Source organism: Mirounga angustirostris, unplaced genomic scaffold (genome assembly GCF_029215605.1).
Source record: "Mirounga angustirostris isolate CCGP_5_RB_7025 unplaced genomic scaffold, mMirAng1.0.hap1 SCAF_5, whole genome shotgun sequence".
NCBI classification, from domain to species: Eukaryota; Metazoa; Chordata; class Mammalia; order Carnivora; family Phocidae; genus Mirounga; species Mirounga angustirostris.
Window position 1 is genome coordinate 25448375 of NW_026991713.1, and position 27746 is coordinate 25476120.

Sequence of the window (27746 nt, forward strand, 5' to 3'; positions counted from 1 at the left end):
AATTATTAAGAATAATATTGTGATATGCTTTATAATTCAGGAGCCTATTTCTATTTCTAAAAATGCCAAGTTGAACAGACATTTGGTTACTGTAATGAGAAACTGGAGTGTAGGTGGTTCCGTTTTACATACAGAATCTTTGGTGGGTTTTATGTTGGAAGCATAGACTGAAGTATATGTGATTGATATCAGTAAACTCTATTGCTTGCCTCACATTTTCACACCCCAGTTTCCACACCCCTTCCATTTTAATTACCCAGCTTTTCCATTGTGGAAAAGTATACTCTGGATCTCATTTTTGAAGTGCCAGTCGTGTGGTCTTGCATCCTCACTGATTTAGTCAAGGAGGTGTTGGGGAATTTAAATTCCTCTGCCCAAAAATAGTTTTGCCTCTGGCTCTGAAGTGTCATCACACTTTCCCAAATTATCCTGGCTGTTAGCATTTAGAAAAATAACCAGACATATGTTGTAATCCTCCTTTTTATTAAAAAAAAAAAAAAATGTTTTCCTCCTTCTAGTGGCAGCAGTTCTGGAAATGGTTGAGGTTCATGAAGAAGAGAGAAGTTAAAGATTCTGCGTGTAGTTCTTGTGTGAATTAGTTACATCTGGCACTGGGGCCATAGTAGGTTGCTTTCAGGGAATGGTGACCCAAGAGGTGAGGGGATGAACTTTGGGCCAGAGCTGCTATGTACAATTATGAAGGCCTTGGTGTGAGTTGCATTGGTCTAGGGTAAGGGGGGCCCTTTTCTCTTTTCAAAAAGGTACCATGAAGACTAATTGATGGCCCTAGTAATGCCTACTTAGAATATATAACTTCCTGGGGCACCTGGCTGCTTCAGTCAGTTAAATGTCCAACTCTTGGCTTCGGCTCAGGTCGGGAGATCAAGCCCTGCATTGGACTCTGCACTCAGCCCAGAGTCTGCTTGAGATGCTTTCCCTCCCCCTCTGCTCCTCCCCCCTTCCCTCATGCATGTGCATGTGTGCACACATGCTCTTTCTCTAAATAAATAAATAAAATCCTTAAAAAAAAAAAAGAATATGTAACTTCCTGGGTCCTAGGAAGAATTTGTAATAGGTAGATAGAAATTCTAAATTCCTATCATCTCTATTGTTCTTCTTTTGCTCTTTTAAAGATTTTTTATTTTATTTTATTTATTTGATAGAGACACAGCGAGAGAGGGAACACAAGCAGGAGGAGTAGGAGAGGGAGAAGAAGGCCTCCTGCTGAGCAAGGAGCCCGATGGGGGGCTCAATCCCAGGACCCTGGAGTCATGACCTGAGCCGAAGGGAGACGTTCAACCAACTGAGCCACCCAGGCACCCCTCTTTGGCCCTTTTAATTATTAAATTTCTATTATATTTTATCGTGCTACTCATAATTTTAACAAGGACAGTATGGGCCACTAGTTCATCCAGAGCTACCTGTCATCATCCTGTAATACTGGAAAAAGTGATGCTTTGCCTGGTATGTGACAGACACCTCTAGTTAGAGGCAGCCCTCTCACTGGTCAGCCCAGTGTGAATTTGGCTGGCCTCTGTTGAATGTTTCTTAAATAAACAAGTTTCCCTTTTGGCAATGGTGGCAGACCTATGGAATGCAAGAGTCTGGCAAAAGCCGTGTCAAATAGGGTCCTTAAGCTACTTAGCTGCTTAATGGCTACTCTCACTGTTGTGACTGAGGAAATACCTTCCAAGTGGAAAATAAAAGTCATCTTGCTGCCAGGGGACAAACATATTCATTATTTATTCTACCAGAAGAAAGGACAGTGCTTATTGCTTTGCTGGACAAGGAATTTTTTTTTTTAAGATTTTATTTATTCATTTATTTGAGAGAGTGAGAGAGAGAGAGCACTTGAGAGGGGGGAAGGTCAGAGGGAGAAGCAGACTCCCCGCCGAGCAGGGAGCCCGATGCGGGACTCGATCCCGGGACTCCAGGATCATGACCTGAGCCGAAGGCAGTCGCTTAACCAACTGAGCCACCCAGGCGCCCGCTGGACAAGGAATTTTTGCATTTAAGTTCTAGTAATCATTAAACTGATACCAAAAAAAAAAAAAAGAAAGAAAGAAAGTACTATAGAAGATGTTTGTGCTTTGATTATTGTTAGAATCGAGGAAGCTATTTGTTTCATGTAAATATATTCTGTAGTTCTGCCTGATGGAAAAATCTAATGGCTTTCAAAAGCATTAAGTAGCTCTATTTTCTCTTAGTAAATGTGAATGCTAATAGAAACAAGCTGCTGGGAGGTGGAATTTGGCCAATATCCATTTGGTTTCTGGAGATGTTTTGTGTGGTTTTCTGGATTGGAGTTTATGCAAGTTACAAATTCCTATTTTATATTACAGTAATTAGCTGTAAAAGTAGTTCTTTAGTTACTGCTCTAAGTACTTGGTTCCTTTGGGCCAATGTGACTGTTGGACCAATAAAGTTAGTCCCAGGAACTGAAGCCTGAGTGAAGGGTTTATCGGCACCTGTTCAGCACAGGAGGATTTGAATTGTCTGAAATGACCATCCTTTAGGAAAGGAATCCTTTCATGTACTTTTAAGTTTTACATAAGGTTTTTGTCCTTTACAAGAAGCATAAGAAATGCCTATGGTTAATGTATATATGCTGGAGGCAAGGGGTTGCAGAGATCAGGGGAGAAACCAGTATTTTTTGTCTATTTCATTTGCCCAGTGAATCCCTGAAGAGAAAGTACTTAGAAATAAAGATAAAGGAAGTTGAAGCCTAGCGGAGTCTGTTTTACCCAACCTTTGCTTTAAGGTTTCAATTAAACCTGCTGTTTCTGAGAAGGAACAGTCTCTGTTTTTGAGTCCTTAGGACCTTGGAACAGATTCTACTATTGTTTTACTTATCCCCTGAGGGTGGGCCTCCAGATAGGATGAAACCAGACAATTAGGATCTCAGACACCACCACCCTTTCCAAGTCCTCTGCGGTGACAGGATGGGATGGTGTGGACTTGTATTAAAAGATGGTATATAAATATTTTCTAGGGAAAAGCTGACAGAAAAGAATATACAAAGAGAAAATTTTTTATTTGTGAAAAATGTAAATCCTGGTGAATTTATCAAAGAGTCAGAGGAGGGAGAGGAGAGTTTAAGGTCCATAGTGGAAATATTTTGTTGATTCTGTGTGCCAAACACATTGCAAAAAGCTTTAAGTGTGTTAGCTGATGATGTGCGATATGAAAGTCTCATAACCCACTTAACAGATGAGGAAAATGAGGCTAGCCCAGGGAAACACAGTAATACTGGCTCTAGTATTCTCTAATTATCAAGAATGTGCCAGTCTCCTCCACATGCTTTACCTAGAATGCTCTTGTTGTTGGGAAATAATTACTGAAAGTGAACAAAGGGACTTTCCATAATAAAATTAAGTGAGATCTCTTGGGGACTTCTAAAATGAATGGATTGTGTTCATATAGCACTATTGGAATAAGTTTAAAGGCTACTTAGTTATACAATTTCCAGATACCCTTTAATATAATTACGAAGTTTGGAGATCAAAAGATTTAAAAGAAATATACAGACTGTTTTAAAACCAAATATCTACCCTAGCCACTTTGTTGTGGTGGGTTTTTTGTTTTTGTTTTTGTTTTTTTTCTATCTAGCTAAGTGGAATAGAAGGAAGTGGGCACTTTCAATTTGTAATTCTACGTGGAAAATACAGTCTGTGATTTATGTTGTTTTAAAGAGAAGCACTGGGGGAAAAAGCTTTATGTCAAATTATAGGTCTATGTATGTTATTTTTCCTTCCCTGAACTGTAATAGGATTTCCGAGACGCAGTAGCCCATGCTTCCAGGCACCTTGGGAAACCCGTGATTGAGGACCGAATCCTAAATCAGATCCTGTACTACTTGCCTCAGCTGTATGAGCTCAACCGGGATCTCCTGAAGGAACTGGAGGAAAGAATGTCAAACTGGTAAAAATGGACTGATCAGCTTTCCCAGAGTCCCAATTTTAGATGAAGCCATAAGGGCTCGGCTTGTGACAGAGAGGTGGTGTTCCTTACATTGAGTTGTTGCAATGTATTGAATTTCTTTTTTTTTTTTTATTCATTTGAGACACAGAGATAGAGAGAGAGAGCATGAGCAGGGGGAGAGGCAGAGGGAGAGGGAGAAGCGGGCTTCCTGCTGAACCAGGAGCCCCATGTGGGACTCGATTCCAGGACCCTGGGATCATGACCTGAGCCGAAGGCAGATGCTTAACCATCTGAGCCACCCAGGCACCCCTGCAATGTATTGCATTTCTTGGCAGTTACCTGTAGATTGGTCATTTTATTTTATTTTTTTCCAAGATTTTATTTATTTGAGAGAGAGCAAGTGAGAGGGAAAGAGTGGGGGGGCGGAGAGAGGGAGAATGAGCCAGGGGGAGGGGCAAAGGGAGAAGCAGACTCACCGACATGGGGCTAGATCCCAGGACCCAGAAATATGACCTGAGTGAAGGCAGACGCTTAACTGACTGAGTCACCTAGACACCCCTAGATTGTTCATTTTAGATGGCCGAAGTTCACAACCTTGACACACTGACCTCAATTCTAGAAATGTTTAAGTTCTTTGGTAATATTGCCTCAAAAACAAGAAGGGTCCATATTCAGCCAATTTAACTTTCTGTAGGTGATAATCAAGGTTTTTGAGATTGAGGGAATTTACTTGATATATTCACATTGAAAAGTTTTTAAATGCTTCATAATCTTTTCTGGAATTTCATGAATCTTTCTTTACATTTTGGGAAATAGGCCATTCACTGAGATAATATGTTTGTTTGGTTTAGAAAATTTACATGTGTATGATATCATTGTAGGCTATAGATTTCCAAACTGGAAAAGAATACCAAAAGGTTAACTACTTCCTTGGGTTGTAGAAAGTAAGCAGACACTTTGGTGACATCTTCGGAAATATGTAGAAAATTTGTTCTAGGGGTTTTGAGAATTTATTGTCCCTGGGAACCCCAAATGATTAGCATAACAAAATAGTGTCACCTACTTTCATGATCAAAATTTCCCCATAAGCTTTCTTTCTAGAAAAATACCTCTTGCCCATTTTGGAAATATCGTGCCTCTGCATGTTGGGAAAATATGTTAGATGAGTGATTAATTCCTAGCTGTAGCCTAAGTGTAAAATAACCCAGGGTTAAGGACTGAGGAATGACTAAAAGGTATTTTTAAAAGTCATGATAGAAATAAAATGTGATTACAAAGAATTTTCCTATGTATACTTTGTCATTCTTATAAAAATTAAAAAAAAAAGTAAAATTACTCAATTGCCTTTAAAAGATACGCATATTTATGCAAGGGGTGTTAAAAGAGGCTTAAGTTTATTTTTTGCTTGTGTAAAGGTTTTCTCAAGTTTAGATAGATAGATGTTCTACGTTAAAGTATTAAGCATTCCTAAGAAACAGACTAAATTGATGAAAGGGACAGCTAAAACGATATTTATGGGAAAAGCTACACTTGTTACTGACATGAAATTCTTCTGATCCTTGGATAAGATATTTTCTACTTACTAAAATATTTTTCTCTCAGGGGCCTTCAAGTTAAGACCTATTCTTTGGTTTTAGTATGCTTTCTAAAATAACGTTTATTTTTACATTGGCTTTTAATAACTGTTGAAATACTTCATTTCTGCATTCAACAAGGTTTTGAGTTATCTATGGTGTGCTGGTCAGGGCTCTAAGCATGGCGGGAGTATCACATTGCACAAAATAGATAAGGCTTTTGCCCTCATGGAGTAGACATTTTAGGTGGGGGAGAACCAGAAAAATGGACAAGAAACAAGATACAAGCAATTTGTGATCTGGAAAGATGTAAAATAAGATGACCTGCTGGCGAGTGAAGATTGGGTGGCCAAGGAAGGCCCTCTGGAAAGGAAAGGACTTTAACGTGACATCTGAACGAAAAGGAAGAACTGGCCAGGGTTTCCTATTTCCAGGCATGCAAAGCCATTAGTAAAAGTTTGCAAAGTGGGAATGACTCCGTATGTCAAAGGAATATAAAGATGGCCAGTGTGGTTGGAGAGGACTGAGAAAGAAGGAGAGAAGCATGAAATGGGTCAGAAAAGTAGGCAGCAGTAGGACCAGTGGGGCTTTTGTAAGCCAAGGGAAGGAGTTTGTTTTCCTGCTGAGTCCCATAGGAGGCCCTTGGAAGTCACATGGTGTAATATACGTTTTTAGACTCTCTGGCTGCACAGTAGGATGAGATGGTAGAAGTGGGGAGACCAGTCAGAGGGCTGGCAAAATCCAGGTGACATGTGATGGTGGCAGTGGGAATGGTGAAGAGTAGGCATTTGGGGATAGGAGATGTCTTATAAGAAGGGAGAAGAGGACGCCCTGATGGCTTAGACACGGGACTCTCATTGGATATTAGATATGTTTTGGAGACGTCAATGACTCTTTTCATGTTTTTGTGTATCTCTTCTCTATCTTAGGACTGAACAACATAGAATTGCTGATATCTTTGTAAAGAAGGGACCATATCTAAAAATGTATTCCACGTACATCAAAGAATTTGACAAAAATATAGCTTTGCTGGATGAGCAGTGCAAGAAGAACCCAGCTTTTGCTGCTGTTGTTAGAGATTTTGAGGTATTTTTGCTCCCATATAATGTTGAACTCTTTTTCTTTATTTGTTGTTTTTAAAGCTGTAATAATTTGTAATCGTTGAAAACAAAAAGATATTAAAATATAATCCCTTCAAAGTCAAAAAGGGGTTGAGCAAATTAAAAGGTGAGAAAGTATGTACAAGATTTAATTTTGAAAAATCTATGATTGCATGCTAGAATATGTTGATCGTTTTTTTTTAATTGTGGAGAAATACCACATAAAATAAAACTTAACCATCTTAACCGTTTTTAAGCGTATGGTTCAGTAGCGTTAAGTACCTTTATGTTGTTTTGCAACCAATCTCTACAACTCTCTTCATCTTAACATTGCAAAGCTGAAACTATGGCAAAAACAGCATCCCATTTTCCCCTCCCCCAGCCCCTGGTGACCACCATTATATCCTTCTGTCTCTGAATTTGACTACTCTAGAAACATTTCTTATTTTTAACTCAACCTTTCCTTTTATTCTTCTAACAACTAATCTACAGTGAAGGATGGGAAATGTAATTTGTTTCCCTTTAGATAAATAAGTGACACAGATTCAGTGTCAAAGTTAAGAAAAATTAATGATGTGTTTATAACCAAAGCATTGTGTTTGGACTCAAAGCTATGAGAGTACAAGCCTGATTTGATTGGGGATAAATGATATAATACATCTCTTAAAAATTAGTTTTAACTACAATTTAAGTCCTTCCCCCAATCTTGGGTAAAATGTGAATTATTATATGTTTTAATACTCATTTCTCTCTGTTGTAACTAAAAAAATCAGCGAATTCTAGTCACGCAAAACTAGAAAAGTTTTAGAAGTATTAAGATATTGCTGATTTCTTGTTTGTACATTAAACACAAATTTAAAATCATTTGTTGTCGGGGTGCCTGGGTGGCTCAGATAGTTAAGCATCTGCCTTCAGCTCAGGTCATGATCCCAGGGTCCTGGGATCGAGCCCCGCATTGGGCTCCCTGTCAGCGGGAAGCCTGCTTCTCCCTCTCCCTCTGCTTCTCTCCCTGCTCATGCTCTCTCTCTCTCTCTCTCTCTGTATCTCTGTGTCTCAAATGAATAAATAAAATCTTTAAAAAAATAAATAAAATCATTTGTTGTCTTTTTTCCTTTTTTTTTCTTTTCCTCTCCTCTGATGTCTTCATGCTGTAAGAAAGGAAGTGTGATTTCTGTAGCTATGGCAACTGATAATTGACCCAGGTTTTCATCAGTGTCCAGTGCATTGTTCTGTTGCCTTGGCAGCAAAAGAAAAAACATAAGATGGGAAAATTAGCTGTCTTGGTTAATGGTGCTTGCATGGTAGATGCTTTCTTAAATGCGGTATAATTATAACTTTTTTTTTTTTTTAAGATTTTATTTATTTATTTGACAGAGAGAGAGACAGCGAGAGAGGGAACACAAGCAGGGGGAGTGGGAAAGGGAGAAGCAGGCTTCCCGCGGGGCAGGGAGCCTGATGTGGGGCTCGATCCCAGGACCCCAGGACCATGACCTGAGCCAAAGGCAGATGCTTAACAACTGAGCCACCCAGGCGCCCCTCATTATAACTTCCTAATTATTCTGTGTACCAGACCCTAGAGGTGCATATTTAGAAAAAGATGGAACGATCTGAGCAAATCTAAGAAAACCCTTCCCCACCCACCTGAGCTGTGGAAGAAGTAGAAGTACAAGACATCTTAGGATGCAGGGACATTTTCATTTGGCCATTTTGATGCCACCTCACAGTACATTCCTGTGTCGGAGAATGCAAAGCCTAGGATTGGGTGGAAGTGTCTGTTGTACATACTAAGGAAAAGAGCTTTAAAGGCAAAATCAAATGTCCTTTTGGTCAAGTCAGAATGGCTCTGGAATCAAAATGTCTCTCCAGAATGCTGATTTGGGAACTGTCTTTTATAACCATCTGAGAAAGAAATTTTACATCCATCAGGCTTACTAGAAAAGGTATGCTCAGCAGGGCTGCTTTTCAGGTTATCTTTAGTTTCTGCAGCGCTCCCCACTACCACCAATTGTTATCGTGGGTGTATTGACCGTAGGCTCTGCTTATTATTTGAGTCCAGTTCCCAGTAGCTTTATTTCTTCTGCCTTATCTTGAGGGCCATGCAATTTTTTAGGGTTTGTTTGTGCTTGTGGATACACTGGCAAATACTTGCAAAGTGGCAGCTGCTGAGTATGGTGGGCTCTCACTGAGCTGGAGCCGGCTGCAGCCACCCCTGTCGGAGAGTGAGTCGGGACTTCAGAGACCTCCCTGCGGGAGAGATGGGTGGGCTAGCTGGTGAGTCAGCTGTGGCTTAGTAGCTGCGCCTTAGAATAAAGGGAGCTTCCCCATGAGTCCCCTTCCAGAGCTGTTGGGGCTTTCTAAAGTTTGGCTTCCTGGGCACTTGAATCTGGATCCCTTGTTTCTTAAAGGAACGCTTGTGTTTACTCTGGATACGTTTTCCTTTCAGATGAGCCCACGCTGTGCTAATCTGGCCCTCAAGCACTACCTGCTCAAGCCAGTTCAGCGGATCCCGCAGTACAGGCTGCTGCTGACAGGTGGGCTTCTTCGGCAGTTTGCCAACCGACCAGCTCATACTACTTTTATGAAACTCTCCCGCTCCTAAGAACGCCTCTCTTTCTAACACTCCAATAACCCCCTATCTAATACATGGATCTATAGACCGATTACAGCTTCACATATATATCGCCAGAGCTACACTTCTCTCGGTTCTTTGACCGTCTCTGCATGCATTCTCTGCTCTGGGCACTCACACGTGTACGTCGTACCCTCCCAACCCCACATCCCTGCATCGTTTTACCGGATTAATATTATGAATCTCAAGAATGTCCTTTCCCAGCCACTCAGGATTGAGTTGTAGGGAGTCACTCCCACATATTCATATAGCAACGGTTGTTGCCCTGGTCACTTACCTCAGAGGGTGTAAGGACTGATGAATGAGCTGTGTGCTTAGCAGTAGTGCTTTGGTCATAGTAAGTTCAAAATCAGTATCAGCTGCTATTAATAGTAGTCGTACCCTTATCGTCATCATTACTATGTTGTTGTCACGGGCATTGTCTGTATCTTCTGCTAGACTGTAAGCATCAAGATTACAGGGCTTTGTCTATCTGGCTTACCGCTATAATAGTAAAAAGAAAAATGAAGAAGGGGGGAAGGCTGTGAGTTGAGTGAAGGTGTATGCTGCGCTCAGGGCTTTATATTCATTGGCTTTCCAAAGTCTTCACCATAGCTATGCGTATATCACAATATTATTTACATAGATGTAATAACAGGCTTATAGAGATAAGAATTTGGCATCACAGCAAAGCTAATACAGTCTCACACCAAATCTCTTATCCAGCACATGCTACTAGGTCCTCTGGAGTATTTGTTGAAATGTAGTGGATGTAGGGCACCTGGGTGGCTTAGTTGTTAAGCGTCTGCCTTTGGCTCAGGTCATGTTCCCAGGGTCCTGGGATCGAGTCCCACATCGGGCTCCCTGCTCCGCGGGGAGTCTGCTTCTCCCTCTCCCGCTCCCCCTGCTTGTGTTCCCTCTCTCTCTGTGTCTCTCTGTCAAAAAAATAAATAAAAATCTTTAAAAAAAAAAAAAAAGAAATACAGTGCATGTACATCGAATTAATATACATATATATAGTATGTATTAAAAATTATAACAAAATGGGGCACCTGTGTGGCTCAGTCAGTTAAGCGTCCGACTCTTGGTTTCAACTCAGGTCATGATCTCAGGGTCGTGGGATGGAGCCTGTCATCGAGCCCCGCTCAGCTCAGATTATGCTTAAGAGTCTCTCTCTCTTTCCCTCTGCTCCTCCCCCTGCTCACACTCTTTCAAATAAATAAAAAACAAAATCTTTATAAAAAAAAGAATTGTGTCAAAATGGATAAGAATCTCAAAATGCCACCACAACTGTAAATCAATCTGTAGTAATTTTATCATGTAAATAGATTTTGATGTACTTGGTTCCTGTTGGTATTCTTTAAAAATGGTGTGCATGCTCCTTTCCTTAATCCTTTCTCATAAGCCAAGAACTATGTTGGATAGAGTAGGTGAATGCTGGAAAGCCAGGATTTCCTGATATTCCTTTAGGCAAAGCCTTCCTGGGTTGCCTTTTAAAAGACAAAGTGCCGTTGAGGAAGGTCTACCTTCAGCATCAGGACCTGACTACCCTAGGTGTTTCAAGTGTTTACTTTGAATTTCTAACTGTGAATCAGACACGAGATTTTTCTCTGGAATGACATAAGGCAAACCAGATAATTTGAGGATATCCTGTCCATTTGTACTTTCTTTCCTCTGATTTTGGCAGAGATTTAGAATACACAGGACAAAAGGAAGTACCAATGCATGTGTTGTGTTTTGCTAGATAAGTTCAATGCTGTATCATAAATGAAGCTATCAGATGGCTTAGGCTATTTCTACAGCTGTGGAATGAAATACTGTTTTTAGTGGCAAAAGAATACTGTGGTTTCAGATGAGAGAAGGATGGAGCAGGACTCTGAAATTTTAATGTAAAAAATTTTCCCCCCACACTATGACTGATCTAAGTAAAAAAGTTACACATACGTTTAATTTAGGATTCACGAAGAGGTTGGTTTTAACTGAGAAATGATGAAGTAGCAAAAGCAAGTTACAAAAATTCTTTTTTTAGAGAACAGATTTCATGTGTTTTATGATAGCAGCATAATGTAAGCTTGGGGTTGTTTTAGTTTTGAGCTTTCCTCTTCTTTAATCTTAAAGCCATTTACCCCTTCTTTAAGTTGAAAAATCTCCATTATTTATTTATGTATGGTAGACCCTCAGTAATTGTGGATTTACTGAAGGGTAATGGTGATAAATGGATTGTTCAAGGTCACAGAGTCAGGACTAACGTTTAAGAAAGAACTAACATAGACTTCGTGTTCTTCATCCTTTGCCTTTTCTTTCATTGATTCAAATTCTTCTTTTTCCTCCAAGCCTGACCTGAAACCCCCCCTTGCTTTTGAAGCTGTCTCTCATTACTCCAGTCCTCCTTGACCCTTATCATTAGTGCCATGTGACCTAGCAAATATGTACAGTAGTCCCCCCTTACTCACCAGGGATATATCCCAAGAATGCCAATGGATGCCTAAAACCACGGATAGTACCATAAGGTGTGCATACTCTTGTTTTTTCCCCTACCTACATACCTATGATAAAGCTTAATTTATAAATTAGTCACAGTAAGAGATTAATAATAATAATCAAATAAAATAATTATAACAATATACTATAACAAAAATTAAGTGAGTGTGCTCTCTCTCTCAAAATATCTTACCGTACTATGGTTACCCTCCTTGTGATGATGTGAGATGATAAAATGCCTATGTGATGAGATGAAGGGAGGTGAGTGACAATAGGTACTATGTGTCCTTAGGTTGCCTTCGACCTTCTGTGACGTGTTAGGAGGATCATCATCTGCCTCCACTTGCACAGCAGTTGACTTTGTGTAACTGAAACCATAGAAAGTGAAACTACAGATAAGGGGGGACTACTGTATTCAGTTTCTTGTGAATTTGCTAATATTTTTCTAATTTGAATAGTGCTTCCTTAATTTGATTATAAACTCCTTGCGGTCAAAGAGTGAGTCTTGGGGCGCCTGGGTGGCTCAGATGGTTAAGCCTCTGCCTTCGGCTCAGGTCATGATCCCGGGGTCCTGGGATCGAGCCCCGCATCGGGCTCCCTGCTCCGCGGGAAGCCTGCTTCTCCCCCTCCTTCCTGCTCAAGCTCTCTCTCAGTATCTCTGTCTGTCTCAAGTAAATAAATAAAATATTAAAAAACAACAACAACAACAACAAAGAGTGAGTCTTTACCAACCATTTAGTGCACCCCAATTTATCTGGGTCAGTTTGGGTTACCTTGGATGCCATTCAGAAAATAATTTTGGCTGCTTTTAAGCTACGTTTAAAACGTCCCATTAGGGGCGCCTGGGTGACTCGGTTAAGCGTCTGCCTTTGGCTCAGGTCATGATCCCAGCGTCCTGGGATTGAGTCCCACATCAGGCTCCCTGCTCAGCGGGGAGCCTGCTCCTCCCTCTCCCTCTGCCTCTCTCCCTACGTGTGCTGTCTTGCTCGCGCTCTCTCTCAAATTAATAAAATCTTTTAAAAATAATAAAAATAAACAAATAATGAAACATCCCATTAGCCAAAACATCTTTAGCCTGAAGGACAACATTGAGATAGAGAATTTCAGAGGTGATGTCTTCTTCTAAATGGAAGACACATTCGGAGAGGTTGAAGTGTCCTTCCCAAGACTACACAAATGGTATTGATGGAAGTGTACGTATGGTTATGTAATCCTAAGGACAGATGGAGATTGTGATACTATGGTTTTGTTTCACATTTTTATTTAAAATTCTGATTTTCCAGTACTCATTTTTGTGATGTTCTGATTGCTCCCTACTTTGGAAGATATTTCTACAGTTGCTATCAAAGTGCCCCCTGTCCATGCACTTAAATTTTTAGAAGTTGGATTTTAAGTCTTTAAGTTTGCATCTATTTAAACATGATAGTTAACTGGGTCCTCATCTTTGGATAAACAAGCTCAATGTTTTAATCCTCTGAACAACCTTGTGGGGTAAATACTTTCCTTTTCTTCCCCTCTCCCCCAACTTTTTCATTTTAGAATTTGAAGTAATTCCAAGTGCACAGAATATATAGGAGCAGAGAGGAACAGTGAGACTATTTGGGGCAACTTTTGACAACTTTGATTTATTAATGAGTTTTAGGCAGACAAGGGGAAGAATCGCTGCCTGACTCAGTGTAAATTTGTGCCTGCCTTGGTTTCTTAAGAGGAGAAGATTGAAAAATGTAGAGATGAAGTACAGATAAGCTAGGATAGTTTCTTTTGGAATGCTTTTAGAGAGAGGTAATTGGAAATTCCCAGATACAGCGACCTGCCCCTGCTAGTCAGACAACCATCCTATTGTCTTGCAGTGTTTTCTTCCGGGACATAATTTGGGCTTCAACTGGGTATTCTATTTAGGCTTTCATAGTAAAAACACTTCCGACTAAATTCCTGGTAGAACTTTTTTAAGCTCAACCTAAAATAGGATTAAAGAAAATGTATATGTCGTATGATGAATGCTTAAGATTAGAATTATCTTTTTTAAAAAGGGTAAAATAAAGTAAGTAATTTACTTAATTTAAGTAGAAAAACTTGTAAATTTTACCTTTATATTGGCCACTCAAGGCAAATGGATCTAGCCAGATCTTGAAATCTGCATGGGACCCACAACCTACTTAGAGTTAGGAGCATGAGGCAACAGTGAAGAAGCAATGGAAGGAAACAGGTGCTGTTATAAGAGCAGCATTAATTTTTTACTTCTGCGTATGTCCTTCCTCATCTCTTCAGTGTTGAGACTGTCTTTATTATCCTGACTCTGGGCCTGGCATAGATTCTGGCCCATAACAGGGACTCTACTGAGATGGAAGGTTTAGGGAATTAAACGTTGTTCCTTTTCACGAGGTTGAGAATCCCCTGAATCTTGGATGGATGAATGGGTCCATAAATTGTTAAGAGTTAAAAACACCCTTCCAGTTACCCAGGCACAAAATTTTGGAAAGGACTCTGAAATGCTTCCCTTTCCTCCTCGTTCTTCTGTTGTGGTATCTGCCAACGAGGTTTCCCCCGCCTCTGCTTCCTGCTCTTTCCATTTCCCTTGTTATGTTCTAGACCAGGCCTTTCTAAACTCACGCCAGATTGTGGCAATATCTTCCTTCTAGTCACGCTACCTCTTAGCACCGCCACCACCCCCATGTAGCCTGGCACATTGTCACTTCATCTCTTTTCCAAGGACACCCCTTTACTCACACACCACCATCACTCTCACAGTACTGACACCAGATGTGTAGTTTTGTCCCACACCAGGCAATTCTCTTTGACACTAGCGAGGTGTCCTATAATTTGTTTCAATTCTAGGATGATCTACCTGGAAATAGTGTCCAGTTCTACGGAGTTCGGGGCTCAGTCCCACAAGACTGCCCCCTGCAAACTTCATATGCCGTTCGCAAGTCCCAGACTGTCACCTGTAATTTCTGATCAACCGGCTATAAATCTGGGCTCTCCTGATCCCCTCCTTGGGTTTGGTAATTTGCTAGAATGGCTCATAGAACTCAGAGTAACGCTTATTTACATTTGCTGGTTTATCAAAAAAGGATAGGATGAAGGTTATAAATGAGCATCTAGGTGGAAGGGGTGCATAGAGCAAGCTATGTGGAGAGGACCTTGGAGCTTCCCTGCCCTCTCTGGGCATCACTCTCCCAGCGCTTCACATGCTCAGTGACTAGAAGCTCTAAACCCTGCACCTGGGGACTTTTATGGAGGCTTCATCATGTGGTCATGATCCATTATCAACTCCACTTCTAGCCCTCCCCCCTTCCTGTAGGATGGAGAATGGGGCTAAAAGTTCCAAGTTTATAATCCTGGCTTGATCTTTCTAAGGACCAGCCCTTATCTAGGAGCTATTCTGGAGCCCACCCAGAGTCACCTCATTACAACAAAAGACACTCCTATCACCTAGAAAGTTCCAGGAGATTTAGGAGTTCTGTCAGCACTAGGGTCAAAGCCAAATGTTAGGACAAAAGATGCTCCTAATGCTCTTATCACTTAAAAATTACAAGGGTTTTAGGAGCTCTGTGCCAGGAATTGGGAGCAGAGGTCAATATTTTTTCTGTTCTCTCACAGACCTACTTTAATTCTGCTTATTAGGAAGGTTGAAAACTTACTCTCCCTACCATAATGGGAGTTACTTGTCATTTGTCCAAACCCATAGAATGTACAACACCAAGAGTAAACCATAATGTAAACCATGGGCTTTGAGGGGGTTGTGATGTGTCATCCATTCTAACAAATATACCACTCTGATGGGGGATATTGATAGTGGGGAAGGCTATGCATATCTAGGGAAGGGGGCGTATGGGAAATCTCTATGCCTTCCTCTCAGTTTTGCTGTGAACATAAAATTGCTCTAAGAAAACAAAGTCTTAATTTAGGGGGTGGGGGTGAACCTTATTATTCACTATGGGGGCCATAGGTTATAACCCAGAATTTCCCAAACCTCGTTTTCCTTTGTTCTAGCTGTAGTAGTAGTCTTTTTATATGTATATATATTTTTTATTTATTTATTTGACAGAGAGAGAAAGAGCACAAGTAGGCAGAGTAGCAGGCACAGAGAGAGGGAGAAGCAGGCTCCCCACTGAATAGAGAGCCTGACTCAGGGCTTGATCCCAGGACACTGGGATCATGACCTGAGCCAAAGGCAGACGCTTAACCGACTGAGCTACCCAGGCATGTAATGGGATGTTTTAAATGTAGCTTAAAAGTAGTTTTTTTAGGACGCCTAGGTGGCTCAGTCAGTTAAGCATCTGCCTTCAGCTCAGGTCATGATCCCATAGTCCTGGGATCAAGTCCCATATCGGGCCCCCTGCTCTTCGGGGAGCCTGCTTCTCCCTCTCCCTCTCCCTCTGCCTGCCGCTCTCCCTGCTTGTGTGTGCTCTTTCTCTCTCTGTCAAATAAATAAATGAAATCTTAAAAAAAAAAAAAAAAAAAAGGTAGTTTTTTATTCTCTCCTGAATCCTGTCCTCAAGGTCAGATTCTTTCTTTCATTAATCAATATTTATATGGGCTGACCTTGAGCTGGACACCTGTATACACTGGCAAACACCAAGGTGGTCCTTGTTCTGATGGAGCCTGTAGTCCTCTTTAGGGCCACTCCCAACTAGTCAGGCTTCCACCGAGCTCTTCTTCTGAAGTCCTGAAAATTAAACTGATCTCATCACTTGTTTGAGTGAGTATATTTTGAGGATTTATTTTTGTTAGGTTCCCCTTTTTTCTTTAAAGGGATCTTTTTTGTCTATTAAAAAATATATAAGTATTATAAAACAAAGCCCCTCTTTATCTTCTGCCATCCAGAGATGACTATGATCCTTTTAGATCTTTTTTGTCTCTGTGTTATAGGCAGGATAAATTTTTTCAACAACAAAAAAAAGCTTTTATTTGTGGAAAGTTACTACAGTGGTGTTGAAAAAAGTTGAATCAGTGAGGATCATGTCGAGAAAATAAAATGAAAAACATAATTTAAAAATTCCTCTGAAATATCTTTTCCATTTCTATATTTAGGGGGAAAAAACAGTCCTTTGAACTTTGATTAAATTTGGATCAGGTAGTTTTCTTTGATCTTGTTCAAAATATTTATGTTATAAGTGACTAACAACATATTATATTACTTTTCCTGTAATCTTTGCCTTCAGTCTGGGATGGTATTAACTCCCTCTAGGTTTTAGAAATCCAGGATTTCCCATGTTGGTAGAAAATGGGATATTAAAAACATCTGTTAGAGTGTTCTGAAGCTATTAATTTGAGCTATGAACGGACTAATAAGCAGATTTGAGAAAAGGTCAGAATCATATTAGTGTATGATTTTTTAAAAAAATCCTTACCGAGAAATGAAACTTGTGCTTTAGCAAGTATTTGTTTTCTAACCCAGGGCTAATTGTCTCTAGCAGAAGTCATTCTAACACTTTCTCTAGGGCAGAACTTGATGAAAGGTGGGGCTGTTCCAGGCACCAGCCAAGGAATTTCGTTTCTGAAGAACCCAAAGACCCTGATGTAAGGCAATTCCATCCATGTGACATGGGAGGGTGATGATATTCAGAATTCCCTTTGTTATTAGGTCAGCTCTTGTTTCTTTTGCAATTAATTTTTTAAAGACTTTTTATTTTTGCAAGAGAGAGGGAGAGAAAGGGAGAGTGAGCTGGCATGAGTGGGGGTAGGGGCAGAGGGGGAAGCAGACTCTCTGCCGAGCAGGGAGCCCAGTGCAGGACTCGATCCCAGGACCCTGGGATCATGACCTGAGCCGAAGGCAGACGCATAACCAACTGAGCCACCCAGGTGCCCCTGTTGCAATTAATTTTTAATTGTAGTTGTGAACAAGGTATTTTGAGGGATGATACTTAATCAATTATATCCATGAAATATTTTGGTACTGTGGAAATAAATATTTAGTACTATGGGAAGACTTTAGGATATAAGCATGTCTTATTTGCCTGATCTATTAAATTACAGCTTTTAAGTGTAATCTCACTTTCTCTATAGAACAGAGGTTCTTAACATTTTTTGTGCCTGGATCCCCGTGGCAATCTGGTGAGGCTTATGGATCTCTTAGAATAATTTTTTAAGTTACAGAATAAAATCCGTAAGACTAAGAGGAAACCAGCTGGCCTGAAATGCAGTTACTAAAATAGTTTTAATCTGCTGCTTTAGTAATGCATTAAATAAGAAGATCCGGTGGTAGATCTAAGAATTCCCATGACTTTGATATAGTGGTGATGGTAAATAATATTTTGAGAAACCTGCAACATCTGTAATGTGATATAAAACACGTGTGACTTCTCTGGTGGTAACGTCACTGGTATCATTGATAATACTGTGGTTTGTTGCCTACATTCACAGTGGAAGGAAATTCTGTATTTCACTTAGAGGTTAGTGAAAATATTATTTGTTTTTTTGTGTTTTGCCCATCCAGGGCTACAGATCTCCAGAATCTTACCCATAAGCATTCCTACAAAGCCATTCTTTTTCCAATTCTCAGTGTATATTTAACTCAGATTCCCTGCAGGTAGCTAATTGCCTCTGTTTCTGGAACTTGCCTTGCTAAAGATCTAGCAAGCCAACTGTGTTGCTAAAGAGTTTTCCTCTTAAGTGTTTGTCAGAGTCTTGGGCTTACATCCACTTGAAGAAACGCTGAAATTCAGTCAAACTTGAATTCACGTTGGTGTTTATATTTGCTTTATTCGTCTCTTGGCTGTTCTTTGGGTAGAAAAAAATATACTTATCTCTCTAAACCTAAATTTGCTCTTTGTTGATAATCAGGTGGTAAGAACCAAATATGGATAAGAACTTCTTTAAGTGGGGCTTGACTGTGCCGAGACTGAGTCTCAGCAAGTCTAAGTGACTTGCTTGGTCTGACCACATAGTAAATACAATAATAATTGTGTCCTTTCCTATTAGGATATAGAAGCTTTATGAGAGCAAAACCTTTTCCTGGGATGCCTGGGTGGCTCAGTCAGTTAAGCATCTGCCTTCGGCTCAGGTCATGATCCCAGGGTCCTGGGATCGAGCCCCACGTGGGGCTCCTTGTCGGCGGGGAGCCTGCTTCTCCCTCTGCCTGCCACTCCCCCTGCTTGTGCTCACCTGCTCTCTCTCTCCTTCTGACAAATAAATAAATAAAACATCAACAATTAAAAATGCATATACTACCATTACAAAAATAGATCTATTGATTGAAAAATAATTATTCCATTATTAGAATAGGGAGGTAACTTAAAAAACACCCTGTTAATAAGAATCTAATGTATGACAAAGTAGCAAGTATAAGACAGTAGAAAAAAAAGGACTGTTTATTGAATAACCTGTTAAAATTTGAAAAATTCAGATTCATATGTCAGTGGATACACTAAAAATCAAAATATAAATAGGCAGAGCACAGAGGATTTTTAGGGCAGGGAAAATATTCTGTACAATACCATCATGATGGATACGTGTCATTTTATATTTGTCCAAACCCATAGAATGTACAACCCCAAGAGTGAACTGTGGACTCTGGGTGATAATGATGTGTCAATACAGGCTCATCAGTTGTAGTAGATGTACCACTCTGGTGGAGGATGTTGATAATGGGAGAGGCTGTCTGTGTATGTGAGGGAGCAGGAAGTGTGTGGAAAATCTCTGTTCCTTCTCCTCAGTTTTATTGTGAATGTGAAACTGCTCTCAAAAAAAGCCTTAATTAAAACAAAAACTAAATATAAAGCAGTAAACTATAGTAAAAACGGGAAAAAATAAAATGTGTTCTTTATTAAAACTCTAAGGATCGAGAAAGGAGGAGACATGGTTTTCTAAGCCCAGAAAAATAAAGAAATTATAAAAGAAAATATTGATACTTTTCCACTATTCTATTTTTTTAATTTTTTTTTAAAGATTTTATTTATTTATTTGACAGAGACATAGTAAAAGAGGGAACACAAGCAGGGGGAGTGGGAGAGGGAGAAGCAGGCTTCTTGCTGGGCAGGGAGCCCAATGTGGGGCTTGATCCCAGGACCCTGGGACCATGACCTGAGCCAAAGGCAGATCCTTAACAACTGAGCCACCCAGGAGCCCCTCTCATGTCTTTATAATGACATTTTAAATTGGTATATCCCCCCTTCAGGAGGGTTTCTCATGATATGTTTATCAGTACTTTAAAAAAACACCTTTATTCTCACTGATCAGGAAATAGTCTGACCTATGGAAAAAGATAAATATATCAAGATACTGATCAGTGTTACTTATAATTAAAATGATTACACAGTTTATTACTCATTTATTATTATTCAAGCCTGTTAACTTTCAAGAGTAAAAAGGGCATTATTTATAGTTTTGCGTGGGCAATAGGTATACAGCAGAATCATTAGGGGCAAATTAGGATATATGGCCACGCTATTTACAACAGCCAAAACAAGATAACTTTAAAATGACCTAAAAGTCTAATAGAATACCTAAGTAGCGAATATATATCCCTGTCATGGGATAGTATTCAGCTACTCCTGTGGGGAAAAAAAAAACATGTGGGCTAGAATACTAGAAGGGGCTATAAAATCCTACGTATGATTAAAATTAAGTGAAATCAAACATTTATAAAAACAGAAGGAAATAATTTTAAATCATAATAGTTATTTTAGAGAGATGTGCATGGTTTGAGTTTTCTCCATTATTTAATTTTGCAAATTTCCTATTTTGCATTTTAGAATTTTTTAAAAAAATATGCTTCATAGGTGTCTCAGCTGGTTAAGCATCTGCCTTCAGCTCAGGTCACGATCCCAGGGTGCTGGGATCAAGTCCCACATCAGGCTCCCTGCTCAGCGGAGAGCCTGCTTCTTCCCCTGCTTGCCGCTCCCCCTGCTTATGCTCTCTCTTTATGACAAATAAAGTCTTTAAAAATATATATATGCTTCATAATCTATTAGAATGATAATCATTACAGTTTTCCAATCTGGTCCACCCTACTTATTTTATGTATGAGGATACTGACACACAGAAATGCTATGGGGCATGGCCAAAGTCACATGCCATGGCTAGAGGTAGCTAGACGGTTAAGAATCTATCCTCTCACTCCCAATGAGGGCTCTTGACCACTTCACCGAGCTGCCTTGAAAATGGCAGCAGTATGTCTTGCAATATAACACTTGACCTTTATTTTTGGTATTTAAAATAATCTGTATTCTGTTTCAGGAGTCAGGCTCGTTCTTAGGTGCTTCTTTTAAAATTTGAATCTTTGACAAAGAAGCTTATTGACTAGACTTACTTTTCTGGGGATCCCATAATTCTGGATGTGTCACTGATCTCATTACATATTGAAGGAGGAAAGAAGACATGTGGGTAATACAAAGGAAGACACGTCCTCAAATTCAAAACGCTTGACTTTGGAACGTTACTGTCCTGTATGCTCCATTTCCTATGTGCTCTGCCACGGACCATTTCTCAGCACGCAGTCCAGGAATCTGGCGGGGTGTTGTTGAATTAAAATGTCCCAGAATCCCACAGATGACTCATTTTTAAGAAGGGTTAATGTACTTCTGAACAGTTTTCTGCTTTAAGTTGATTATTTTTTGATTAGGTAATCAGGGTGATAAGGCTTACTAGGACTATTATTTTTATTTTTTTATAAATATAAAAAAATAATATATAATAATATATAATATAATATATGATATATATGATATATAATATAATATATAATAATATATAATATAATAATATATAAATATAAAAAAAACTTAGACCTCTCACAAAATGTAGTATTTGCTGTGTCCTTATTCTTTCATTTTGGGCCTCATATATGAGAACAAAGTTAACTTGCATATCTCTTGAGGCACATGCTGTGTTTTGCTTAATTTTGTGCTTCTAATGGTGATAATAGGGGTTAATTAACTTTTATTAATCAACAGTGCCACCTGGTGGCCAGAAAGTACATTTTATGGCGCCCGTGCACACTGCAATCAACCTTTTTGTCTTTTGATATAAATAACCTTAGCAGCATTTGAAGCATTTTTTTATTAGTGAAGTTTTTAAAAATGCCTAGTTTGGTTTGGCAAAAGTAAGAAAGTCATGGAATACTGTAAGTCTAACATGGCACATCGAAATGACTAGTCTGTTGTCATTGTTTCTCAGGAAATTCATGCAGGATACTTGGTTCTAAATGGTACGAAGTAAGAATTCCCTATGACTAACGCAAGCGTGTCTGTCTGGTCTCTGTTCCTGGGTTTCACCTGGGTTGTAACAGTCACTGGGGCAGCTGGTGGTTTCACTGCTCCTCCCGTCTGACTCAGAGGCTGATCGGTCACATTCTTCTCATTCTGCAGTTAAGGCACTGAGTGATTCTGAACTGAGGGGGTCATAGTCTTGTCTTCCTGGAAAAGGTAGAAGTTCTCAAAATGATATCCTGCAACAAGATGCCCTGGAAATATAGATGGGTGGATGGATTCACTGGAAAGTTGAATTTCTAAAATTCAGTTTTGGAAAATTGGATTTTGAAAGTTGAAATTAATTTGGCCAAGAAAGTAAGCCTAACTCCTTTACCTCCTTGGTTAAAAGCATGATTTTGCAACACGTTAGTGGTGGGTTTTCCGCTCAGCTCATTTGTGTATTTCCACTCTGTTCCTTAAAGTTCAGGATAGCAGGCAGCAGCTGAACTTGAGCTCAGGGAAAGAAAATGAAACTCAGAGGCTTATCAGGCTCAGCCCCATGATTCTGAGGTCAGTATTTCCTAATACGGACATCTTCCACAGAGCTGTCTTTGTTTAGAGAAATGTGTCCATTTGCTTGGGTATATTTCTCTATTAAAGAACAAAAGTTGAAGACAAAGTAGGAACTTGACATTAATCTGATACTTAGGTAAATTTGCTTTCCTTTCCACACTCTTCACCTCACCAGAGGCTTTAAGGAACCTCACTTTTGATTAATGAGACACCCTGGATACGGAGAACATGTAGGAAGAAGAGTACGTTTTTCTCCTTAGCTCCATCACTCTCGTAGAAAAGTTAAATATTTGGACTCACCGAAGATGGCTTATAAATGGAATGCATTCTGAGTGGGGTCAGAATGAAATTAAGTTAATTTTTCATCTCCAGGTGAGGCAAAGTCTAATGTGTAATAAATGTATTTTGTTAATTTTTGTGGTTTTCTTATCCATGTGATTTGTAGCGTACTCTCCAACTTGTGCATTCAGATTGCTTTAAGAGCTAAATTGCTAGTGATGGTCTCCAGCAAGATCAAACTTACTCCGTGGTGTACAGAAGCTTAATGTCCTCATACATAGTGTCTCTCCAGGGCTTGTTGCCAATGGTGGATATTTATAATGTGCATGTCTAGACTCATACAGGTTCTTGTGTCACTGTCTCAAAGATGTACAGAGTTTCAACAGTGGGGTGTGTGTGTGTGTGTATCATTATTGAGTTTAAAAAGCTGACACTAACATCCAAGTTTCCCTTTGTGTCTTTGAGCATGACTTCATCAATCCATGGCATGAAATTATACCTGTTCCATAATATTGCTGAATGGAGATTGATTCTGATAAAAGTGCAGTCTCTTGCTATGCCTTTCCTCTTTTAATTTTCTCAACTCCCACTGGCATTAGGATTGATTTCAGCCTTTATTGCCTTTTACCCAAACACAATCCTGGTCTAAGAAAATTATTTATATTTTTATTCATTAAGCATTTCTTGTCCCCTGTATGCAAAAGCCCTGGCTAAGTGCTGCGAGGAATAGAAAGATGAATCAGATATGGGTCCTGCCCACAAGGAGCTTTGAGTCTAATGAGAAAATGATAGAAGACATAAAGTAACTACTGTAATCTATTATTCAAAGGGAGAGAATATTTCTTTTAAATGGGAAGTTTGATAAGAGAAGAGGAATTTGAGATGAACCTTGAAAAATAGGAGTAGAATTTTTATATGCAGAGACATATAAAGGATTCAGTAGAAGGGAACATTAAAGAACATTAAAGAAAAGGATTCAGTAGAAGGGAACATTAGAGACAAAAAGTATGGAGCCAGGGACCACATGGGAAGCATTTAAGGCATTATGCAGAGTCAGACTTTGGTCAGAACAAAGGGCCTGTGTTAGGTAGTAGAGAAAAAAATCAGAAAAGTCAGTAGGGATCATGTAGTGGGGGGAATTTAAATTCCAGGGAACAGAATTTGTTTTGGGGTTTATGTGTGTGTGTGTGTGTGTGTGTCTGGTTTTTGTTTTTTGGGATTTTTTTTCAGAATTTGTTCTGAGAGGTAATGGGAAGCCATCAAACATTTCTCAACAGAGAATGAAGTACCTTGAGATCCCATGGCATTCCTTGCTGTTAAAGACTTATAAAATATAACCTATTGCTTTAATTTTTTTCTGTATTGTAAGAACTACTATATACCACATAGCTTATTTAAAGATCAGCTTCATCGAGACCAGAGTTTCTCAACTGCTGCCCTATTGACATTTTGGGTCAGAGAATTCTTTGTTGTAGGGCTGTTTTGTGCATTTGTAGGATATTTAGCAGCATCCCTGGCCTGTAGCCACTAGATGCCAGTAGCACCCCCTTTTCCATTGTGACAATGAGGAATGTCTCCAGACATTTCCAAATGTCCCCTGGTGGGCAAATTTGCCCCATTTGAGATCCACTGCTCTAGACATATGTATTGTATTCCTCTGCTGTTCTCTGATTGTTAGACTCTTAGATTGACAAATCCCTTAGGCGTTCAGTCTATTAATGCTTAGAATTTTGTACTGGACATACATCTGATTTGAAATTAAGGCATTTCATCTGTGTTGGACTAAAAGTGCTGAACTGGGCATCAGAGACCTGGATTTCTAGTCCTAGCTATGCCACAAAGAGGTTGTGGTTTCAGTGAGACCCTATGCTCAGTAACCTGATACCTCTTGAAAATGACCAGTGTGACCCCTGATGCTCTTTCTACCTCTGAGCCTGTGTCCTGATTTCAAATGCATCTCCGGGCTTTATTCTTTCACATTTTTTAGAAAGTTAGCACACATTGAACTAGTACCTATGTTAATCAACAAGACTGACTGACGTATTGAATAAGAAAGATGAAATGTTTTTTTCCTTTGTGCTTTATTTTACTAAGTATTATAATCCTTTCCCTCTTCTAGATTATTTGAAAAATCTTCTAGAGGACTCTGGAGATTACAGAGACACTCAAGGTAAATAACTTTCATGGTATTAATATGTTGCAGAAGTTCTTATATTACAGCTGGCCATGGGACCCAGCATTGTCTGGAGTGAGGAAGGTTCCTACTTTGCTCAGTCACTCTGTGCCAGTGGTAAATTCACCTTCTCTGGATGACTGTTGCTTGTAAAGCAGGGATTGAACCAGTTGATCGCAAGGTGGTTTCAGGCTTTAAAATCAGAGTCCGTGAAGTGATCAAACTATACGAATCAAGGATAAAGTCTAAAATAGCATATTCTGGGACTGTTTAATGCTGGACAATTGCCTTACCACCCTTCTACCCCTCACCCCTAGTAGCACTTAAAGGAAAACTTCCATTACAGTACAAGGAACTCATTGATACTCACAGGTTAATCCACTGTGTGTGTGTGTGTGTGTGTGTGTATCTTACACATATACGCACACAGGGATTAATTCTGTTCAGGATAATAGTGTTTCTTTCAATTTATCCCCTAAGTACCTCTTTCACATGCTATAGGTATATCACTGGCTCTAATTTGAAGTCCATGTCCACCCCATTAATTTTATGAATTTTTATCACATTTCTTGTGCATACTTTATATTTTCAGATTACAAAATGGAACAGGTTTTTAACCCATTTTGTAGAGATTCTTATTTGTTCTCTTAATCATTTTACTTCTACTTTTTTTTTTTTTTTTTTTTTTTTTTAGAGAGAGAGCAGGAGTGGGGGGAGGAGCAGAGGGAGAGGGACAAGCAGACTCTGCGCTGAGCACAGAGCCCAACTCAGGGCTCGATCCTACAACCCCGAGATCATGACTGACCCAAAACCAAGAGTTAGCTCACAAAGTAATGCATGTCATTTCCTAAGGCCTAGTATGCTTTGTGGCATTTCTTCCCTCTTGAGATCAGACTAAGAAAAGGCAGCTAAGCCCTGACCCTCTAAATCATCACTTTTCATAGTTCTGGTTTCCTATCCCAGGGTACTTCTCTCCCAAGGCAGTTCATACTGGAATGGTCCTTAACTTCGACGTGAAATCCTTTCCTTATCCTTGTAAGCTTCAACAGGCTAATCAAAGCTCAGCACAAAGCAAGCCTGACATTCATACTGTTGATACATAGCGCCTATAATGTCTCCCTTAAAGTCTTTCTCGGGCTCATTTTTTTTTCATGAGTCCTGTTTATCCTTTGCTGTTGCCCTCATCAGACCTCATTGTCCATATTTCTGCCTACCCCAAGTTAACGGAGCTCCTCCAGTGGTTGTTGCTACCAGTTCGCCATCTAGCTGTCTGGACTAACCTGGTGTTCATTCCGTTTCTACACATTTTAGATGCCCTTGCTGTCGTTATAGAGGTTGCCAACCATGCCAATGACACCATGAAGCAAGGAGTAAGTATCTTGATTTCAGTGGCTGGCATACTGTTGAACCTGGGGGCCCAGGCCTTCATATGCTACATATTCTCTTTCTGTAGGACAACTTTCAGAAGCTTATGCAGATTCAGTACAGCTTAAATGGACACCATGAAATAGTGCAGCCTGGACGGGTAAGTGGTTTAGACTGCCTTTTGCAAATTTAATGCAGTGCATTTAGACACCTCTTGTAGCTGTTTTGTATTTCAGTTATGAAAATAGGTTATTTGTTGTTGTTACTCTCCACTGACTCGATCTGGATCAACTCTGAGTTCATTCTATCCATTCAAAACATTCATGATTTAAGTCACTGTGACAAAAAGTCCAATTCAATTAGGAGAATGGCAAGGGACCCCACAGAGTATCTGATTAAATAGGATCATTTTATTGTGTAATACTAACTGACCTCACACAGCTTTAAAGACAACTTCATTTAAAATCTTTAATAAAAGAGGGGATTATGAGGGGAAGGAGAAAATTGGTGTTTTGGTTCTCCTCATAGAGCACAAAAGTGGCCTACAGAATGAATTCAGGAAAATTACAAAATGCAATTGTCAGGATGTTGGCTCAGTCAATTACATTTCAGACCACATAGTACCCCTGGACCAATCCTGGATTTATGAAACTCTGCCGGCTTGTCCAACTACTTAAAAGGTTTAAGAAGAAACCGTGACTGTAAAAAGTCACGTGGAAATTATGTCCACCCAATCCCACCTCCAAAAAAAATTCTAGAGAAAGAAAGTTGAAAAACAAATTATATGCATATTGTAGTTGCATAAGGTGGGACTAAATGGGCATTTGTTTGGATGAATCAGGTTTTTCTCAAAGAAGGAACTCTGATGAAGCTGTCTCGGAAAGTCATGCAGCCCCGAGTGTTTTTCCTGGTAAGTGGCCATGTGTGTTTCTGATGAGCCACAGGAGGGGATAATTGCCTAATAGAAGGAGACATTTGTATATGACAGATAAGCTTACACATTCAGAGAGTTTTAGTGGGATCTTTGGCTGACTGTCTTGCTTACTTGCATTTCAAGTATGGGGAAAAAAGTTCTTTTATGATGCATAGCCAGGAAATTATTTCCTTTTTGAATTCAGTTTATGTCATTCCTAACTTAGAAAAGTTGATTGTAATACTTTAGTGGTATTTAGAATTCAGAAAACATATCTGTTACAGAACTTGGAAAGAAAGCACATTTTCTAGAAATTGCCTTTTTATTAATAATTCTAATAAAGCATTCTGGATGGCCATAGTTTAAGCAGACATAAGTGTTTTTATTCAAAGAAATTTTAATAAAAAAGTAGTATTTTTCCTTTATTTCAGTCTTATCAGTGTCTTGGTAGCTGACATTTGTTGCTTTACTTCATTCTATGAAATATTTCTACTTTCAGTTTAATGATGCCCTGTTGTATACAACACCAGTGCAGTCTGGGATGTATAAACTGAACAATATGCTTTCATTGGCTGGAATGAAGGTCTGTGCGTCTGTTAGAAGATATTTCTTTTCTTAACCTAAAT

At 39.5% G+C, this 27746-nt stretch overlaps 1 protein-coding gene across 1 annotated transcript in view; it reads left to right on the forward strand.

Annotated features, from left to right (window-relative positions):
• FGD6 (FYVE, RhoGEF and PH domain containing 6) overlaps window positions 1-27746 on the forward strand; it is a 126085-nt gene that overhangs the window by 61585 nt on the left and 36754 nt on the right. Inside the window, exons 6-13 of the mRNA XM_045872832.3 lie at window positions 3770-3921; window positions 6425-6581; window positions 9039-9126; window positions 24789-24839; window positions 26154-26212; window positions 26296-26367; window positions 27049-27117; window positions 27620-27703. Coding sequence (XP_045728788.1) covers window positions 3770-3921; window positions 6425-6581; window positions 9039-9126; window positions 24789-24839; window positions 26154-26212; window positions 26296-26367; window positions 27049-27117; window positions 27620-27703 — 732 coding nt within the window. The remainder of the gene's footprint in view (window positions 1-3769; window positions 3922-6424; window positions 6582-9038; window positions 9127-24788; window positions 24840-26153; window positions 26213-26295; window positions 26368-27048; window positions 27118-27619; window positions 27704-27746) is intronic.